The 21973-nt window shown below is 41.8% G+C and overlaps 1 protein-coding gene across 1 annotated transcript in view; it reads right to left on the bottom strand.

Moving 5' to 3' along the window:
- tnrc18 (trinucleotide repeat containing 18) overlaps window positions 1–19815 on the bottom strand; it is a 46169-nt gene extending 26354 nt beyond the window's left edge. The window contains exons 1-4 of the mRNA XM_085453730.1: window positions 19670–19815; window positions 17600–17949; window positions 3316–3456; window positions 304–411 (exon numbers count right to left, since the gene is read on the bottom strand). Coding sequence (XP_085309856.1) covers window positions 304–411; window positions 3316–3456; window positions 17600–17813 — 463 coding nt within the window. The 5' untranslated portion in view covers window positions 17814–17949; window positions 19670–19815. The remainder of the gene's footprint in view (window positions 1–303; window positions 412–3315; window positions 3457–17599; window positions 17950–19669) is intronic.
- Between the last annotated feature and the right edge of the window lie 2158 nt (window positions 19816–21973).

The following is a 21973-nucleotide window of genomic DNA, read 5'->3' as shown; positions in this document are numbered from 1 at the left end:
AATAATAAATATTTATGTGTCAACTTGCCAAGAAAACGTAACAATGCAACAGGCTTATAGTAGATCGGCAACAGCCGAATGACAGAAGAGACATACATTATAGTGTGAAAATGACAAAGGAATCAGGGCTAAATCTGGTGTTGTATTTCTGGCCAGGGCCCACAACTAAATAGGCTTTCACACTATAATAAAAAGGTTTAGCACAAAACCTACTGCTGCTGATGTATCACAGGATAAGGCAGAATATGTACAATAAATTCAGGCAACTGGTCTTTGTGAATGTTGTCGGCGACAGATACTGACCTTTATGAGAATCATAGAGAGGGTGCTGGGAGAGCGAGGGAGGCTCAAGGTGCCCCAGGTGCCCCAGGTAAGGGCTGGAGTACAGGCTGCTTGGAAGAGGGGGGTAGCCTGAAGACACAGAATGCAGGTTATAGAAATGACACTGAAAACACCAGAAAAGTTCAGTTAATTAGTGTATAAATATAAAAGGTAATTTTGTTAGCTTATCCTCTGAACGTCAGTCCTGTTGACTCATGCTGATATTTATCTGTTGTGTCACTTCCACTTTGCACCGGCTAAATGTTCAGTAATGGCATTTATCTTCTTTACAATGAAGATTTTTAGGGTCAATGATTGGCCAAATTCTCATTCTAACCCATCAGGTAGAAATTTCTCAACACTTACATGCTGACTGCTCTGATTAGTCAACTTTGAATCTATTAGTTGACCTGGAGATAATCAGTCTTTGACTGTTTGATAATTCGTTAACAGTTACAGTCATTTTATTGTAAAATCTGAGACCTTTGGGTTTTGGACTGTCGCCCTGGACTCTGAGACGTTACAGTCAGCTGGTCTGAAGCAATACCATGTATGAGGAAATCACAAGGAGGCATTTCAGATCATTACATCATTCTTTCTTCCTCTTAGTCATGCATTCAATGACTCTTGCTTTGATGTTTAAACATTTCAGACTGTTTAAACTGGTGTTTGTTTAACTTGTAATGATTGAGTTACTGTGTAATGAGAGCAGTTTCTACAATTTTATCCACTTAACTTATAATCAGCTGACATAAGGACTGGAGATACCTTCGTTTTCTAATGCTCCAACTTTTCAAAGTGATTCCTTTAATATCTGCTGACTTTTAGAGAAAATGAAATCAGAACGTACACATGAGAGGGTGAAATTCAACTACACGTGCGTGTATTTATTTGGACACTCAGTTAAGTGGCTGATCAGTTTTCTTTTTGTCCACTGAATTAAATAATCAACTTCAGCTCCAAGAGATTTAACCACACTATCAATTGTGACTCAGTTTCTTTTTTTTCTTTATAAAACATTTACAGCTGACCTCATGTCACAAATCACTGTTTGTGGGTCAGCCTGGGTTGCTGGGCAAGAGTCTCCCGACAGCCAACTGCTGCTCTCAGAGACCAGATCTTAATATAGACAAAGGTTTGTGTTTGGATTTCTGTGTTAGGACTGAGCTGGCTGGTGTCACCACGTTAGGCCATAAGCAGAGGAGAAAGAAGAAGAAAAAAAGGAGGGTGAGGCATTCCTTGTTCTCACACTCCAGCCATTCCAAGAAGTATTAAAGACGCAGTTGCCATTCCAGCCCAAAAGCAACGGCGGCAGCGCAGAGGTATAAATGGGTCTCCCCTCGTTCTGAGATGCAGAAACGGAGAAGCCGAGGAGGTGGGTGTTAAGGGGTGTCAGCATTAGAAGAAGGCACTGGGAGACAGAAATATAAGAGGCATGATGGAATGAGGGTAACAGCATGCAGGATGGGTTTCTTGCAAAGCTCCCTTTAACCACAGTTAACAGCTAGCCTTGATCTTTAACAGCTTTGATTTGTGGTTCAGCTGTAGCAGTACGGTGCATCCCAGGCATATCCAAAGTCTGCCTCTTAGCTGCTGCCCAGAATTGTCTCCAGCTTAGAGTAACTTTAGCTGCTATCAAAGCCAGCCACCAGGTATTAGGAATCTCTCTTAGCCCGTGAAGGATTCTGTTCAGGAGTCTTCTTCACCAAGCAGGGGGTTTAGCTTTTTTAGCTTTAGAGACTTCAACCTTAAATCCAGTCAAACCTAAGTCAAATGTCAAAGTTTATCCACCCTTTATATTTCCTTCTCTGGCTGAATATAAAGTGAAACAGGTTACATCTTTTAAATTTAGATTTATAATTAGACATTTACAATGAGCAATTAGTGGCACTATTCCCACACAGGAGATCTAATCACAACCCTGAAGGAAGAGTTTCACATACAGCCAGCAAGCTCCATTTTACCTCACATTTGCACACTGGGCACCTCTAAGACTACCCATATTAGTGCTCTCATATCCACTCTCACTGACATCATACAGTGTTTAGTCTAAAGCCTGAGCTTTTGACCCACAAGGATTACTTGCACATACACCAACCTCATTATTTTAAACTGTGGCCATGTTTAATGTGAGCATCCACTACTGTAATAGCATATGGAAAAAGGAAAAGCACAAGAGGTCTACTGTAAAAACAGCTTTTTTTCCCCATTTGTTTTTGATAGGAAATGACACTTGACCATTAGAAGGAAACAAGCAGAGTCTTAAAGTCTTAAAATAAATAAACTAACCACATAATTTGATTTACAATGTTTGAAAAGCACTGAGCAAGCCGTGTGTCACACAAGGCAACGCAATCACTTTTAAAAGGCATCTTAAATGAAATCCATTTGTCCTTCTCTTACCTTGCTGAAATGCACGGTGGGGTTTGTTTTCTACCCTATCTGACCTACTCCAGTGAGATTTGATAAGGAGTTGCAAAAGGACACAAGGGAATGAGGAGGGGACCGAGATTCAATCACTTAATGAACAAGCCTTGAGGAAAGTCACAGGCAAGTTAAGGAAACGAGGAGTCCAAGGAGACAATCCTCTGTGTGTCTAAAAGTGTGTTCGGGCAGGATGGTGTATGAAAAGTAGGGCAGGAGAACTAGAGAGACGCCGACAGAGACAAAGTGCGTACTGGACAGAAGGCTCAAAAAAGAACAAGAGAGAGGAAGACCGATTACAGAAACAGATGACAGGCGAAAGTAAAGGACTGGTCGAGGACAGAGGAACCAAGGCACATTCAGGACAGAGCCAGCAGCAGAGCTACCAGCCGTGAGACAGAAATGGAACAGGATCCCAGCGGAGTAAGCAATGAGGAACAGGCCTCCTGGGCATTGGTCAGGACAGGATTGTGAAAAATGCCATGAAAATATGATGCCACTCTGCCTTTGAATTATGTACTGGGACAGAAAAGGAGGATAGAAACAGAAATGCAAATGTAGGTGATTTACCATCATGAGCATGCGATGCCCACAGCTGAGCCATCTGCAGACTGCTGGGATTTGCGGATCTGTATGCAGGGTCAGAGGTCAGAGAGGAGGGGCCTGGATAGCCTGACAGGAAGGGGCTGGAGCCTGCCGGGAAGGCATCGCCTATAGGAAAAAGAACGAAGACTGTCAGTCACCCTTGTAACCGCGAGGCCAAACAACACAAACAGTCAATGTTTTTTTATTCTGTACGTGATGTCATTCCTTCCTGTGTGTGTTTTTGGGCGAGGGGAGCTAAATCAATATGTGCTGATGCTACTGTGCCCGAGCAGTCTGCTGTAATCACATTATTACTGAGCAGCCATGCACTCCATTTCAACAAGACAGACCACAGACAGACTTCACTCAGAAAGGAGGGAAGTTAATGTAACCACCAACCGAAAGCCACAATCGTCACAAGAGGAATGCAGCCATGTGGGGCACGAGGAGGAGTGCGTCTCTGTTCAGGGTGGGACAGGGATTTACCTCAAACTCAACTGTCTGTCAGATAGAGCTCTGGATTACATGCTGACAGCTTTTATGAGACAAATCTGACCAAGTAAAAATGTACTCAACCTTATAAACAACTCACAGACAAAATGTTTTCCATTATTTAAAAAATATAATTAAAAGCAAATGTATTTCAGCATTAGGCCAAAGATGTATATGTAATATAAATTACACACACACTGCAAAAATACCCAACACATTAAATGTTTGTTACAGCTTGAGCTCAACCTGTTAATCACAACAACGATTCATGGAAATGAACAGTTAGCTTGATTACACAATGCTATAAATATTTAAAAAAAAAAAAAAAAAGGGTAGTAACACATAACAACAGTGAAATATTTTTAGAAATATGCTGACGATTACTGAAACCTGAAATGTGTTTTCAGAAACACAAATATAGAAGAAGAAAAAAAGCGCACATATTCAGTTTTTCTTGACGTATTTTCTTTTAAATTTGCTGTAGCTTTGCACCCGATGTACCGTTCCTGGTAACAAGTCACATTTTGTGTCATCACAAAACTGAAAGCGCTTCACTTTACAAAGATAAGGCAGCAAAATCTAATGTTGGAAAGAATCAAACTGATAATGTGTACCTTTTTTGTTTTTTTAAATCTTCGCTTCACTATGAGACATAACATAATAAAAATAGCTGAAGATGACTTTTTAGCTGACCAGATTATTCCTGCACTGGCCACTGTGCATTAGACTCTGACATAAATCAAGAGGTCACAGGAGCGTTTATCAGAAAAATGCCTGCTGCATAATATAATATATAACAGTTTATGTTTAGAGTTTTCCCCATACATTTATAAAGGTGTTATTAATAAAACCTCAATATAAGTAATATTCAACCACTACACACCACTGCATCCAGTTCCATGGAGAGCGCGAATCCCCGTAAATCACTTCATATCTTAACACGATACGGTTATCGATCGTTTTTATTAGACTCCACCCTCATCACATGTGCAATCTGTCCACCGGCAAACTTTGAACCATTACAGCTTCTTCCAAGCGCAACCTTCTGAAGAGCTGGAAAAGGTTTCATGTTTAGCCGAGGACCCCCAGATCCCCCCCCCCCTGAACCATTACTGAACACACTCCACGGCCATTACCCTGATAAAACTAACCATGTGTGTAGGGGAAAGGGTGCTGCCTGTATACGGGCAGGAGGGGGGAGGGAATGAACGTGTGTGTTTCTGTATTAGTCCTGTGGGAATCCAAGAGACATGCTGTGCTTGCCGAGTTTCCCCTGCATCTAAATCAGTACATTAAAACTGCAGTCCGTCAGCAGCCACACACACACACACACACCATTTTAAATCAATACCAAATGCAGCTTTCCAATCTATCGCAAAGGCGTGCATGCAAACACAATACATACAGAAGTAATGCACTGTGCCTTTATTCTCTCACTGTGATAACACTGTGTAGGTGGATTCTTCCACACTCTGCCTTATTAGACACAGTTTTTATTAACGCTCGCATTTAAACGTGTGTGTGCACGTGTGCTTAGAGTCCCTGCACCTCTTTGCCGTATGATCACCAACATGTGCAAACAGTTATGTGTGGGTTTGCAGTGAATGCGCTTTTGATTCAAAAACACTGCACAAGCTGTACACACACACACACACACACACACACACAGACTGCCGTAGACCTGCATTTACAAATTCACACATGCACACCAAACCCACCCACACATACACACACGTTAACTCTGAAAAGCAGCAATGAGGTTTTACCCAGAAAATGGCACAATTTTCCATCTGTGCAGTTTTGCAGTATCATCTATGCACTGATGTCAATATTAAACAACAACACAAACCTCACTTTCCTTCTGCTTTCAACTGTGTTTATAATTCACAATATTTTAGGTGTGCGCTTTCTTTCCTTGAAGTTGTGATGTTCACGATTAAAGCCCTGCTCTCCCCATGGTAACTGATGGTAAAGGCAACTGCCGTTTAACACTACAGCAAACATGCCACCAACTTTTTTATGAAATACTAATAGAGGAGCAACTGCTGCATGTGTGTAAAGTGGAGCCAAGCCCTCAAACAACACAGCCTTTATTCAGCAAGTCATGAACAGAAGGGGCCTGAAATGCTGTAAATAATGCTGAGTACTTTTACACTCTTTACCCAAGACATTGATTTGATTTGGGTTTACTCAATTATGACCAAATGCATAAATCCAATTTTGGGGTCAACACTAACATTATTAAAACATGATTATTCATCGACTTTGGAAATAGCACAAATTATGTAATCAAACATAATTTACAATTTAAAATAGGTCTTAATAATCATAAACCGCGGTTTAAGAAAGGGATGAGTTTGGCTTTTAAGGAGGGGAAGTCACTGCTTTCTTGGAAAGGTGTGTCCTTGATTTATGACAAAAAAGAGAATCCCTGGAATGGAAACCAGCGGCGTCATTTTATCTTGATCATGTTGTTTTCAAAGATAGTAGTGCGATTTTGTCCTTCAGCTGACTAAAACAGTGGTGCTTCCATTCATCCTCTACAAACTTCAAAACTGATCTGCTAGAATAAAACAAAACAAAAACAACAAAAATAAAAAAAGGACCACGTCTTGTTTTGTAAACTCAAATTGGATGAATTGTCACAGTCAGTGCTCTGCGACCGGTTTATATATAAAGAGGAAGCTCGGTCTACATCAGCAGTAACACAATGAAGGTTTGATACAGTATTTAAAAACAAACAAACAACAACAACAACAACAACTGTTAGCTGCAATGTTTCCTGCAATCACTTTACATAAAAGGTGAGCTGAAATGCTGTTGCTAAATTCACCACTGTAAATCAAAAAAAGGCAAAGTTGCTCATCTACGAACATAAAGCATATTTTGCAACATTTCCTGACTTGGACATTTTACAGTTCCTACTTTTTAGGAATAACCGCACTGTTTCGATGAAATTATTTGGCATTAGTTCAACTCTTGACACAAAGCCCGAATTGTTTCTAGCACTTTCACTATTTTTTTTTTTTTTTTTTTAAATTACTGCCACTTTTAAACACATCGGCGAGTGTCCATGTGTGTCGCACTAGGTGGCAGCCATGTTGTTTTAACAAATTATCCTCACCTTTAAGCCACTTTTTAATCATTAGCTCATGTGTAAGACGTGCAAAACATAGATGCACCCTCGACACACACACACACACACTACATTTCCAACCACCACCACCACCTGTCAAGGTTGTTGAAGTCCTGGTAGGATGTCAGCAGTTTCCATTTCTTCAGGCCAAACACCAGGGTCTCTCTAATACACATACACAGACACGTCAAGAGGCACAGATGCCTCACTGGAGTATGGATCAATCTCGGCATTGTAGCCGCCTACAGACCATTTATTCCATGTGTCTGAGTACACACGCACACATGTACACACAGTCTACAGTTTTGCTTTGTGCCAGTGAGCAGGGAAAAAAAAATACAATCCCAAAGTCCCTTTGCCCCTCCTGAACAGTCAAAAGCAGGAAAAAGTGGGAGGGGTCGAAAGAGGAAAAACATTTGCAGTCCTTGTTCCAGAAACAACATCCAAATGGTAGCTGAGAGGGAAATGTTTCCTTAAATGTTTTGGAATTACTCTTTCATTAGCTTCGTCTCTCTCTCACCCTCTCCCTCTTTTAACCTTTTCCTTCCTCTCTCCCTTCACAACTCCACCCCCCCCCACCACACACCACACACAGCATTTGGCTCTCAGTTCACAAGACAGTTAGTTTGCCATATTGGGAGAAACGAGTTGCCAAGAAACACGCTCTCTGACTCCCAACGCGTTTCTGAGCCTCCATTTTCAGATCAGTATAAGAAATATATCTTGATATCAGAGATAGGAAGGAGATCAATTCTGTCAGACTCACTGCAAATCTGGCACAAAGGCGCACACATCCAAAGAAAAAATATAAAATAAAAATCAGAGAAACTAACAAGTCAGTGTTGATCACAAATTGATCCAAATTCTCTGAAACACACACACAAAATTTAACAATACTGGAAAATGTGCAAAAGGAAAAAAGACGAAATGAAAGAAAATCTCTGGTATAAAAGCCTGAGACACACACACACTATCTGTTATCCATCAGTGGCACTCAGAGCAGGGTTAGCTGGGGGAGATCTCTATTGATCTCTGGTTTTTATTCCCTGCAAGAAAAACACTGAAACAGTAAAACTCTGCAGTGCTATACATCCCAAAGTTAACTGACACACTGGTAACCATTAAACCCAACTGTAAGAAACCCTCATTCACACTCACACACAGGCAAGGGATGTGCGGGAATTTGCATGTGCGTCCCTGAATTCATTCAGCCATGCGGTTTAAAGTGTGTTAATTATTTCAAAATGGAGATGTCTGGTTCTCCTCTGCTGGGAGCCGTTTACAGGAAACAGGTTTTGTTTGTGTTGTTTGCGCAGCTGAGCTGAATACAAACCGTTTCTCAACTTTAATTAAAAATGTCAAGTTCGAGTTCTGACACGTCAGCTCTCGGTTTGGCAAACCGAACTGCAACAAGGTGGCATCTGACTGGTTTCTCTCTTTGTCGTTTGATTGAATAAAGAAAAATGAAATAAGTTTGCAAAAAGAAATTCATTTTTAAACAAACAGAATCACTTGCACAGCTGCTTCCTCTGCTCAAGCTCTCCTTCCATCTGATGATACTCTGAATACACATGCAGGGAAGGGTTGGAGTAGTTTGTTTACCACACAGCAGAAGAAGAAGAAAAAGAAAGACAGAATGTTAATTATTTATCTTAGATCATGCATTTATTCTGGGCTAAAATTTCACATCTGAAAATAACTCCTGTGCTACAACAAATTTTAGGAAACAAGATGAGCTGCACAGTACTGTCGTGATTTCTCTAAAGTGTTATAGTGATAAACACCCGTAATCTCACTATGTTTTATTTTGGGGGCCTTTTGTCTTTATGAAACTTTAAAGAAACAGGCAGTGTGCAGTGAGGGCTAATGTGTCTCTGGTGTACTGGATGTGAGTACCAGATGAGCAACCCCAAAGAGACAGACATTTGATTAAAAAAATATTATTAATGGCAACTTAAAAAGTAAGTGGGAGGAAATGGTGGGAGGTGGTACGCACAACAAAAGAATGGAGACTCGTAATTTTTTTTCTTTTTAAAGGAAAATCTCTAAGCGGAAGAAAAATGAAGGGAAAATTACATTACATGAGCTCTGAAATGTCAAATCAGATGGAGACCCAAACTGAGCTGCCATCTGGACTCTGTGAACAATAGATAATAGATTAAATGGATTTGTTGCAGTTCTTGGTTGTAAAACACATCATTCACTGACCAATTCCACTTCCATTATTTATTTAATAGGTTGGAATTAAATTTTAGTTTATAATGACTTTAAAACCACATTATGCCAAAAAAAAAAAAAAAAAAAAAAAAAGGCACAGTTAGGGCTGTGCGATATGACCAAAATCTCATATCCCGATATAAGAATTCTATCGTCCTGATAACGATATAAATCACAAAAATGTAACATTTTCTGTAAATTCTTTGAGTTTGAGTCTAAGGTTTATTTTTTAGCACCTGGCGGCTCTTTTTTACTTCTCATCCGTAAATAATCTGCTCTTTCACGTGATTCAGATTATTTTAAAAACTCTCAACAGGATCTTGAGCTTTATTGTGAAAGGTTTATGTGGAACATAAACAAGCGGACACGCGATGGCGTTACCGTCGTTGTTGCTAACCACAACGCATAAAAACAGGCGCTTGTCCGTCCGTAGTGTGGTTATATTACATATAAGAGAAAGAGAGAACTTTAAGAAATGAATATAGCCACTACAGTGACCATCAAAACGATGAAAAAATATTGCCGTAAACAGTTTATTTTGCGACACCACGAAACAAACGATAGCGTAAAATGAAACGATAGATGTTTTTATATCGTCATCCGATATATATCGTTATATCGAACAGCCCTAGGCACAGTTGTATTTGGTGAATTGTAAATTGTAGTTCACATTTTCTTTATTTACTGAGGTTTTAACCCCAGTTTATGGCTTTTAATCAGACATTAAAGGCAGATTACTTTTGCATTATTTAGCACTAAAAAGTACATTCAATACAGTATGAATAATAAGAATTTAGATTTTAGCACTCATGGGTTAAGAAAAGGTTGGGAACAATATGAAGCTATTAAAACAAGCAGAAACCTGCTGAATAAAATGACGATTTGGGATATATAGTTGTACATAGTGTATATATATAGCAGTAGTAGGAAGTAGTTAAAGGACATTACAAAGTTGTGAAAGGTCACCAGTATGCACAACACCAGAGGGAGACCAGTGGGACTGAGCCATCTCAATTGAAACCACACACAGGATGATTAACTCTCCCAGATTAAACAATTTCTTTTAAAAAAAGTTGATGTTTTAATCCATGTTGCTCAAATTTACAAAAAACAAAACCAAAACCAAACTTTGAGCAAACATTAATCGAGTACACCAACATCCACACCGTCCCACGCAGTTGCACTCAAATCTCCTGTGACGATGGCAGGTGTTACTTTGACGCACACCTCGAAAATCGGCAAACGTGAGTCCAACATGTGTCACAGACAGGCAGACGAAATGGCAAGGATGGTAGTGTGTGCAAAGAAACACACATATGCGTTTAAGATCATGCAACACCACAAAGCTGTATTCACAGCTGCAGACCAAAGAGTCAGAAACTACAAAGTGGTGTAATCACAAAACCACATATGTAGTGACAGGAAACAACCCGATTTTTAGAAACACTCTCTCATTTAATGCACAGTCAAGTACCTTTAAGTCAATCTAAGGATGACTGCAAACTCAAGGGCTGATTTCCAGCTCCATATTTTTATCTTTGCACTCTACTAGAGTGGCTTGGCATGAGTCACATTTCAAAAATGATCCTTATTTATGTTACACTGAGCCCCTAAATTAAGAACTCCTCTATAGATTAAGCCAGTTTAGCCCCTTTCATATTAAGATAGTTGTGTGTATGACTGGCTGCCCTTTACAGAGGATTCAAACGGTAGGCAGGTGCTTGAGATGAGCATAAACATCTCTCACTGACATCACAGAAAAGTACATATACTGATTGTTTAATAGGAACAACCACTAGTAACACTAAATAATACAATAATAAAAAGGTTTAGCTCAGCTTTAATAGCATATGTAAGCCAAACCATGAAACATGCTGCAGGTATGGGCGTCTCCACTGGTTAAAACATATTCCACATAACTAACAATCAGCTAGAACTGACTATTCACGTGTCAAAATTGCTGTGTGCATCTCCTTCGTGTTGTTACACATTTTGAACTTTTACCTAAGTGCCTTGGGAAGAATATTATCAGGCTTATGTAATGGGACACGTAGAGACTCAACACGCAGCCAAACAGACAGACACAGCACAGTGTGTGACCTTTGTGTGCTGGAGGCTGTTGTTTGTGTTAAAGGGAGGGATCTGGCACAGAGAACGACTTAGCTAATGTTTTAGGTATTTCAACATGCCACAGCACGCTTGTACGCGCACACACACACACACACACACACACACACACACACACGCCTACCTATCACTCTCATGTTTGACAGCTGTGTGTGAGTGCTGTATATGTGTGTCGTTTTTTCTGCCACTGACAGGTTTATTGTAGCAGGGCAGCAGAGCCTTGTGCTTTCTCTTAAGGAGCCCGTTTTCTCTCCTGAAGGATTCAATTAATCTGAGAGGGGGATGTGTCTGAGCCACATCTTCTCACACATACTTAGGTGTGTGTCTTGAATATATATTTATATATATACACACACACACACACACACACACACACACACACACACACACACACAACATTAATTTAAGTGCAAACAGACACACTAGCCAAGCGGCGCGGAAGACAAATTGGTATCAGCCAAGACATCCCTGGCCTGCCCCTGCAAGCCGCATGAATTATTAGCCTTCCACTCGTGTGCCCTGTGAGTGTGTGCGAGACTGAAAGAGACAGAACAACTGAAGGGCGAGCACATTTATCTAACCGTGTATGAATGTGTTGTGGTCAGTATAAATCTCTTCTCTCTGCAGAGTCTCAGGGGGAAGCCCCAGCCCCAACTGTACTAAGCACAATCACATGCTCCCATTCTTATACACCAGACTTCAGTCCTCTCATCTACACAGACACTCAAATACACACACACAACCAGCAAAACCTCAGCTCTTATCCTCTGAAAATAAAATGCCGATTTCCACTCATTTAGTTCTCCTTTTCCATTCATCTCAGGCTGTTTGTGTCAACAGCTATTGGCCTTTCTCCGAATGGGGGAGGCTGAAATATGTGTACCGAAGGCAGTTAAAAGTGAAAAGTAATGCTGTTTTACCTCAAGTCTCACGAAATGAGCAATACAGTTTCATCTCATTAAACAAGCATTTGTGACATTCGCTAGCAAATATCACAACACAGCATATTAACCTACATCTGGTTTTGTTAAAAATGTGGGAAAGGATGGGGGACGAGCTGCTGTGACTTTTGTTCTATTTGTTAGGAGGAAAACAGAAGTTAAATGCTCAAAATCCAGTGAAAAAGTCTGATGCCACAGTGTGTTAGACCACCAAGTGATCTCTGAGTACTACTGTGGGAACATAAGAACTTGGGACCAAAAGTGACACTAAAAAAGGAAGAAAGAAAGAAAAAATAGTTTACATTTCACTTCAACCACTAACTGCATAACTGAGTTCCTGATACACACCACTGAATGTGCAGCCTGGGTTTTTGCTCACGTGCAGAGGTGATCCACCTTAAGCTTAATGAATGCAAAAAAGGCATGACAGGTGATACAATAGAAAGAATATGAACAATGACAAGAAAAAAAAAAAAAGGAGAGCTGGTTGATCACAGCCAGCAGCAGGAACGAGCTGCCAATCTTGTAAACAGTGTTTGTGTTTGAGGTGTGACAGCAGCTTCAAATTCTGCAGGGCAATAGATTTCTGAGTCTACCTCTGCAGCCCTGCAGTGGACGGAAACCTCTGCTGCTAAGCACAGTGTCTTTACCGGTAGCTGGTAATTAACCTTTGCTGTGCAGAGTGAAGAGTAAAGAGGAGAGACTGTACGAACTGTTAAACTCAAGGTTTGGTCTTTCTGGACACATTGCGTTGCATTATATTAACCCGATCAGTCCCAGAAATAAATAAGCACAACACACCAAATAAGGCAAAAACCACTAATTACATTTTTATTCATTGCATAATAGTCTGTCTCTGTGCATTATCCCCCTTTAATCTTAATAATGTGTCCGTGTAATCATTAACTGTCTCATTTGCTTTTTCTTCCCTGTATGTCATTTCCCCTTGCAGTTTCTTCTTCTACAAGTTCTGCAAGTTCTACTTCTGCAAATGAGTGAACTTCTGTTTAGCCTTGATGATTTCATAAGCAACAGCACAAAAGTCATGAAGAAGTGACTCTGGCAAGTAAAACTAGCGCCGAGCTCCATGTAGAGTGCATACAAAGTTGCAATAAAAACAACACTGAACAACAACAATAAAGATCAAGTGATACAGTATGCCGTATTCTACCATTTCTTGGCACATACTTAACATGAGCTGTGGCTACGTGTCAGCAACGTTACTTCTTTCTCTCTCACACACCTGAGAGTGCCCACAACAAAAGCCCGTTGGCCCCATCTAACACACAGGTTACCCACAAGGCCAAAAGTGGAAGGCTTGGGCACATAACTTAGGTAACAAGCTGGATTTGCCGTCTAGTGAAATAACGACAAAACTACAGCAGATAAAGGAAGTTTTAGTTTTACTGGTGATACAAGTTCATTCTTTCAAGTGTGCTAAATATATCTCAAACGTGTAAGATGGTAATTAGTTAAAAGCAAAGTGAAATTACCTTTAAACCTCTCCTATGACATCCACTAGAACCTTTTTACAGTTTGCAGAAATAAAAGGTATGGGTGTGCTTGTCTCCTCAGTGCAGTTACATTTCAGCAGGTCCTGCCTCTGCAGCACTCAGGCACAAAAGTGAGGGACGTAGAAGGAGAGGACAGATGGCTTCAATCATGTGATGGAGGCACAGGCAGACCTCCAGCAGACTGCGGACCTTTTACAGCCATTTTACATCTATAAACAGTGACTGAAGCTGATCTTGTTTAGATACAACCTGGGTGAATAGCGGGCTGATAGAGGAGCTGCTGCATAGAAAGGATTGGCTGATGGAAAATTATGTCTTTACAGATGCCCTTTTTGCTGCACCAGCAGCACAAATGTCAAACTATTTGCAGTTTCACAATGCATTGCAAACTAAGTGTTAAGCTGCCTTCCACATTTGGCAGCTTAAAATAAGGGAGGACACTCTACTCTATTAAGTCAGGTGGAAACCCTATTAAAACTGAACTAAACAAAAACTAATAAGGCAGACTCCTGGGAAATACGGCTGCACTGGCAGCTATAAACAGTCAACCCTGCTATCAAGAGCTCAGCCAGAAACAACTGTGCAAAAAAAAAGCTTTGAATTCCTTGAAACATGTGTAAACAGAAACAGTAGCAGGGCGACCCTGGCTCCTCTGACTGCACAGCGGGTCCTTGAGAACTGGATTCATGTGGTTTATTGAAATTAAAGAGGAACATTATGAACATTCACAATTACTGGGTAATTATTATGTAATAGGGTTGTATAGTGTTATTACAAGCACAGGACTGCAATCTCATTCGGGGTTGGTTAAATGTAATGTGTGGGGATTTGATATGGAGGAGTGCCATAAAGCTAAATGACCTGTGTCGCACTGTGGTGGGCAGAGGCTGTGAGAGTGTGCAACAGGGGAGATGAGTCACACAGTTTTGGAAGGTCGGGGTAAAATGTATCCTGTTTTAAAAGGAGCCTTTCAACTGCCAATCTGGGCTGGGACAGCAGCTGGGTCAATTCTGCTTCACAACAACACAACCACACCCCGTCCCACAACCCCTCTGGCTAAACGTCAAGTTTACAAACCCGTCTGCACACAAGCAGTTTTCGGCTCGTTTCTGAGCCACGGGAGGGGAGATGCAGGGGCGTCACGTCATCCTAACTAAAGTTATTACTGTTAAACAATTTTCCTCTCAGTTGAGCTGCGTTTCACTTAGTTTCCTGGGAAAGTTTGCTCATTTCACTTCAGTTTCTATAGAGCAGAAATGTCTTGTTTTAGTTTAGCTATTATTAGTTTCTGTTACGATATGAGTGGCATTCTTTAAGAAGCTCAAAGAAAAACAACACACAGCAAAAACTTCACACACAGTCGCCTGACACAAACACAGGCTCCTTGTGTTGACAAATCTGACCAAACTAAAACCAAAACCAAAGAAAATTGCTTTAATTTGTCTACTTCCCGCTTTTATTTCACTTAACTTTAATGTTTTTTCACACTTAGTTTTAGTTAACCGTCATAACCGGGAAAGAATGAGCCAGAATGGTATTTGGGAAGAGTAAAAACTAGTAAAAACCACACGTCGATTAACTCCAAAGGGAAAATATTCCATGGTATTTAGGACATAGGGGTGGGGGGGACAATGTTTTTGTCAACAAGCATATATTTTTGCAATACCACCATGACAGTGAAAAATGTGTGGCTTTAGCATATACACGAGGTATGTAAAGTTCAGCTCAAGGGCACTTTGATACGTGGACTTTACAGTCAGGAATCAAACCACCAGTCTGCCAAGCAGCGGACAAACCGCTCCACCTCCAGAGAATTTAACAACACACGATAACCCACCTCATTCCCACGGGCTAACTACAGGCTACTTTCAGTGAACTAAAAGAAACATGATTTAGAAATACTCTTAGATGTGTTGGGAATTTCCCAGGCTGGCTGGTAGATTTGTGATGTGGCCGATCTTAATTAGTGTGGCGACTTTGTTTCAAAACATATGAAAAAACAGCACTTTCCTCCAAATCCTCGTATAGTCTTTATTTCTTTAAGCAATGCAGTTTACTAACAGAGTTTACATGAATCCCATCACAGCCTACGCACATACAACTCTTTCCCAAAACACACATGGAACGCATCCTTTTAATTACTATTAATCTGCAAGATATATTAATTGACATCTCCAGTAGTGTGAAGAGAGGTGGGGTTGTGAGTGGGTTATGCCTTTAGTTTTGTAAGCTGGTAATAAAAATATTGTCCTCATATATATATATATATATATATATATATATATATATATATATATATATATATATATATATATATATATATATATATATATATATATATATATATATATATATATATATATATATATATATATATTGCTGATAGAAATTTAAGGTCGTAATACCCACAACTGTCAGGAGTCGCAAAATTGGTTCAATAAACTGTGCCCTGGTACATTTCTTTGCCACAATGCACCCATCAATCAAGCCAACACTCCCTGCTGTGCACTGATTTCATCTCTGACACCTTTTCATGTTTGTGTGTGAGAGTTGAATGTGTGGGTTCTGCCACGGTGTCAAATTAACGCTTCATCGGAGCCCCTGCCCTCACTTTACTGGAACCCTAAGTACTGCAATGAACTCACGCTCACAGATAAGGACAAGGGAACACATCTAAAAGGGAATATTATCACCTTTGGGGTTAAAAGAAACCAGAAAACCTGTAATTGTATCTCTGTCTGCAGCTACATGACTTCAGAGTAACTCAGTGAGAGCATTTGTCAGACTTTCCATTTTCCCGAAAGAAACAGCAGACATCCCTTTCCACACACACACACACACACACACACAGAACATATGGTTTGAACATAGATGACTCCAACTTCCTCTGTGACCGACCACAAAACCATATGCAAACATGCAATGTTATCTCCTTTTCTTGTTATTTCAAGGCTCTCTATGCCAATAAAAAACGCAAGACATTACTGTGCAGGCACTGAATGTAAATGGAAAAAAATCATCAGCTCAACAGGGAATGACATATACTGCATATATGATTCTGCTTATAATGCACAGACACACACGATGTGATGTAAACAAACACATGGGCGTTCACTTGTAGGAGAATGGTTGTGTAATACCCCAGCAGTTTGCTTCCAGTACACACAGTTTCTCTCCATTACACAGATTCTCCAGTGTACTTGCAGCAGAACAAGGGCTGTTTAACAGAACTGCTACAAATTCATGAAAAAAAGAAAGAAAAAAAACATCAGCCATTTGCCAAATGCTCCAGCTGAGTGACTTTTACTCCAAATACACAACCACTCCAGCTATTGCTCAGAAACGGGTCGAGCACGGGTCTGTGATACCTTTAAGGTGAAAACTTTACTACCCCGCCGTGTCAAACACAGATAAACACACTGCATCGGCCCTGGAGCAGCAATGACAGTGTAATGGTCCGCATGCAATCCTAGACCGCTGCACCCTGACCTGCAAGCTGCTGCATGAACATCTACACCGCAGCCCTGTTTGTCCTTTCAATCCGAAGAAATGTGTATCGGAAACTGCCAAGTAATTTTCCGCTAATGCGCTGCACATTACAGGGGCCGAGGATCCTGAACACGATCTGTTACATCTGAAACTTGTCACAGCCTTATAACAGCCGCCTGTCTTTGCCCACATCACACCGCACATCCAGGCGGTGACCGCGCGGGCTGCCACGGATAGCCACAAACCGTGCGCAGTTTTTATTTCAAGTTAATATTTAATCTTCTTGTTGTTTTTGGGTGGGGGGACACTCATATTACAGAATCAAGCTGAGCAATGAAGCGTGGCTCACTTACTGTGGTGTGGATGTAGGTTAATGGCCGATGGCAAGAATTTTCCGGAGTGGAGAGGCTGCGGCTGACTCCCCAGCAAGTGACCGGAGGAGGGAGGGATCCTCCCGGCTGCAGCAGCTGCTCCGAGCCGGATGGAGTGAGAGTCCATCGCGAGCCCCGCCAACAACGAAGGTGGTACGTGGACGGATCGGGGAGGACCAAAATCTCTGCCATCCATTATCCACAGCGGGGAAAGTTGTGAAAGGAAATAGTCCGTTCGAATAGGCCCTCTATTCCGAAAAAGCCAGTTCTGGCTATAATAATGTCTTTAATTTTCCAGGCGATTCGGGCTCCTTTTCAGCCATCCTTCTGACCTATAAAATACATGAAAAATTAAAATAAATGAAAACAAAAACAATAAAATAAGAGCTTGGCATATAATCTACAACAGACTGCGATGTCGGAGCAAACTGTTGGGAACTGGTAGTTTTAGGATTTCTCTTCTTTCCAGCGAACAGGCGGCCCATATGTGCAATGACGCAGTTTGGAAAAGCACTTCAAAAACTAAACCTCGAATAGCAGCTAATCGCCGATGAGACCGTGTGAGGCACTGCCGTCGTACTCTAAATGAAGATTTTAATACGATTTTAACTTATCTACAATATTATGATGTGACATCTGAGCGATACTACACCCACGCTGCACAGCGAGCAGGCAGCCGCTCCGCTTCCCAGGGAAACGAGCAGGAGGAGCGGCCAGCGGCTGCTGCTCTTCCCCCGACTGTGAAAGCATCTCGCGATCCCGATCTGGAAACCAAGAACCCGTCGGATTTTAGAAAACTATCCCACCTTTTTCCTTCACTTGATTAACAGCCCCCCTAATCCGTAAACCTTGCAATCTAGGCTCAGGCCGAGTCGCAATGTAAACCAATACACAGTAAATACTAGAGGCGCATCAAATATAAATTTCGAACGGGTTAAAAATAAATAAGCTCGCAAAAGCATGCATCATTTATCAGCGGGGTGAGCGGTGTTTTGTTGCCTGCACATGCAGATTTAGTCCGGGTTACTTCGCAACTGGACGTTGGTGCTGCCCAAGGAGCGAAATCTGAACCCAAGCCGCAAACACTGTGTAAAAACCTAGAATGATATCCACTTTATCGACGCTTTGCTGCAAGTTTGAACTCGTTTAAACACATAATAGTGGGTTTTACAGCACAGACTATAAACCGACGCATAGCCAGTAAAGTATGCGTCTTGATTCTGGACAAGAAGAGAAGAGATAAATAAGGTCGATTGAAATGAATTTAGAGCAGCTCTTTATTAAAACCTCGCAGATATCGGTGTTATGTTTAAATTCCAAAGAGATACAGAACAAAAGTTTAGGGGAAAATAACAAGCAAATGCGACTTTTACAAACGGCATCCAAGACGGTATAAACACGGTAGCTTGTAGCTTCAATATACTATTTTTATTTATTTACAGATTGCCCCCCAAATTAAATACGGCTCACATTATTAGTCATGATTTTTTCTTAAAAAGAAAAAGGCTAAAGCCGAGTTCACCTTCAAAGGCTGCAAACAAACACATCACAGCAATGACTCGTGATATCCAAGCGGGCGGGCTCTGAAAAGAAGGGCTCGCTTAGAAATTACAATAACGCCCTTATACCACTTTAGAGAAACACGGGAGCCAAAGAGAAAGTACCTGTATTTTTTCCTTATTAATAAAATGAGTTCAGGACAGTTAAATTAGAAGATAAGCTAGACCGAAAGCTTTTCCCCCTCTCGGTGTGACCCATGCGGCACGGCAGCGCAGGAGGCTCGGCATTTCAGCCACGTTTCAAACTTTTTCACGGTTCCACTAAAAGCCACGCAAAACTCTGTCGGAAGAAACGTCTCGAAAGTTGCTTTTTCACACCGACGACATCCCGATAAAAAAAATTAACTACACGTCGCGTGCACTAACCTCCGCGCCCTTTTCAAATCGCACTCGCGGACCAAAATAGCTTTTAAAACAACAAAAATACGACTATTTTATTAAGAAAGGGCCATGGTACGTAGAGAAGACGGGGGAAAACATGCCTAGCGCTTACTTGAAAGGGTAAAATGTCTTGAAGGGGGCTTAAAAAAATGCCAGCGCTTCTTAAAATCCGTCCAGGTTGCTGGGAGAACTGGAGTAGTCCATTACAGGCTCGTCCGAAGGTAAACTGGGGAATAACTCGGGGGGAGAGAGAAAGCCCATGACGAGTCTAGCAATGAAACACAGCATTGTTTTGTAAGCCCCACCCACCTCCTTTACCACCATCCAACCCAGGACTTTGCACACTGCTCCTCTCTGATTGGCTGTTAGGAATGTCAATCAAAGCTCCCGAGTGTATTAAAAAAACACACACCGTGGCCTCTCGCCAGCACTATAAAACCAATTATGGAGCGAGGAAAGGTTGAGCAGTTTCAAGGTCCCCTCTTCCATCAAGACCGAGTGATCAAAACAAGCAGTGGGCTTTCTCTTTTCCCCCCCACCATGTGTGCTCGAGAAAGAGAGAGAGAGGAAGGGGGTCAAAGCGATGCCCCCCACTTACTCACCAACCCACCAGTTTCCACGCTGATTATAATAGACGCTAAAAAAAATCAAGTATCCCAGGCGTTTGGAGGCGTTTTGTGTTTGTGTTTTTTTTAGGTAGTGTGGTACTCACGTTTACTTTTTTTCTCACCAGGAAGCAGCGAATAAGCCCAATTAAGTCACAGAAAAATCCCACTCTCCACTATTTGCTACAAAGGGGAGCAAAACCGAGAATTCGAGCATAAAAACTCGCGATAGCAATTAATTCGTTTCATTTGGGCTAGGGCTTTAGAAACAGTAGATCAGGTATATGGTTTGTGAAAACACATGAGTGGAAATGGGAAACGTGTCACAAGCCAGAAACACAGACTAGTTTATGGTTTAGGCCTGGCAACTGACGATATGGGAGCCATCAAAAGCATTGTTTAAGACAGCATCATTGGGCCACGATAGGCCATATCTGTGGTCTACAATCGACTGGGCGCTGTGATCTACAGCACTATTTCACTGGTCAGAGACCTCCTGAAGACCCACTGAGGACTTGTATCATAAGGGCATAAAGGCATCATAAGGGCTGCGACTGGAATTCACCGCTTTCGGTATGCAAATCGGGCCGTAGGTGAAAACAAGACTGGGGTGTCTGCTTGTGCATAATCTCTACAGACTGAACAGGAGGAGGGACACACACATTTGCATTAAAAGGGGGAGAAAAAGTGGCGTACTAATTTAGTACCATTGTGTTAAGACTCATAAAGGGGGAGTGGGGGCAATCGACCTTTGGTGTAAAGTCCCTCCCCACGCACAGACACACACACGCCTCCCCTTCCTCATCCCCGATGTGACCCCCCCTGTTCTTCCGTGCGGACAGCACTGTCGGACCCTGGCGGGTTTTTATTATCCATAAGTGTCCTTTGAAGTACACCGCCCCGCTTTACACAGTTGCAAAAATGTTGATTAAAAAAATTAGAGGCGGTTTCAAACTGCCCGTGCCCCCCTCCTTCCTCCATTCCTCCAGCCCCTCCCTCCTCACTGCGCCGGTTTCAAGGCGACCCTTCGGTGTAGGGGCACAGCGAGCGCTTCAACAGACCGAATCGCCAAAGGAGAAGAAGGAGAGCAGCAAGGGCTCATCTGAACAGCAGACGTGGACGTTATGTACCCGCTCGTGGGGACACTCGGTGCCCGACTTTCCCGGTGGTCACGGCTCGGTGGCTTCTTTGTTTTTGTCCAATCGGACCACCACACCGCTAGCGAGCTGAGCAAAAACACCAGGCTGCTCAGCGGCGGATCTCACCCCGCTGACCTCGCTGCTACGATGCGCCTGCCATCCCTGACGGGACTCGGGGAGGGAATTACCAGGCGGAGATCAGAGTCATGTCCCGGACTGTCCGAGGGGACCGAGTCGGTCCTTTGTTCTCCAAATCGCTCCCGACTGGGAATTCAGACAATTCTTTCTAATTAGTGTCCTGTTGTTGCCCTCTTTTCAACCTGCGAGCGAGAGGCAGGGTTCACCTTCACTGTGTTGGGTTTGTCTTGTCAATAACACCGTGGCTTCCGTGGGAGTTATCCCCACTTTGAGGTGGGTATGGATGATTCGTAGCAAATTTACCAAACAGCATAATCAAGAGCACAGCTTATTACTTGCAGCATTTTACGCCTGTTTTTTGTTTGTTTGGGGTTTTTTTTAGTTTTTTACACACGGGTTTAATCCACATCCATAACATAATGTGTGTTTATTCACTGTAATAAAATGATAATAATAAGGTGACTTATTTTTATACAAACATCACACTGAATTTCTATGTAATGAAACCCTCCAGTTCAGCCAAATAACCCAATA

This window comes from Copadichromis virginalis, linkage group LG4, assembly GCF_057382275.1.
Source record: "Copadichromis virginalis isolate Kocher_CV1m ecotype Utaka linkage group LG4, C_Virginalis_male_GT1.1, whole genome shotgun sequence".
Lineage (NCBI taxonomy): Eukaryota > Metazoa > Chordata > Actinopteri > Cichliformes > Cichlidae > Copadichromis > Copadichromis virginalis.
The sequence above is the reverse complement of the archived record's forward strand: the minus strand, read 5'-3'. Positions and strand labels throughout refer to the sequence as shown.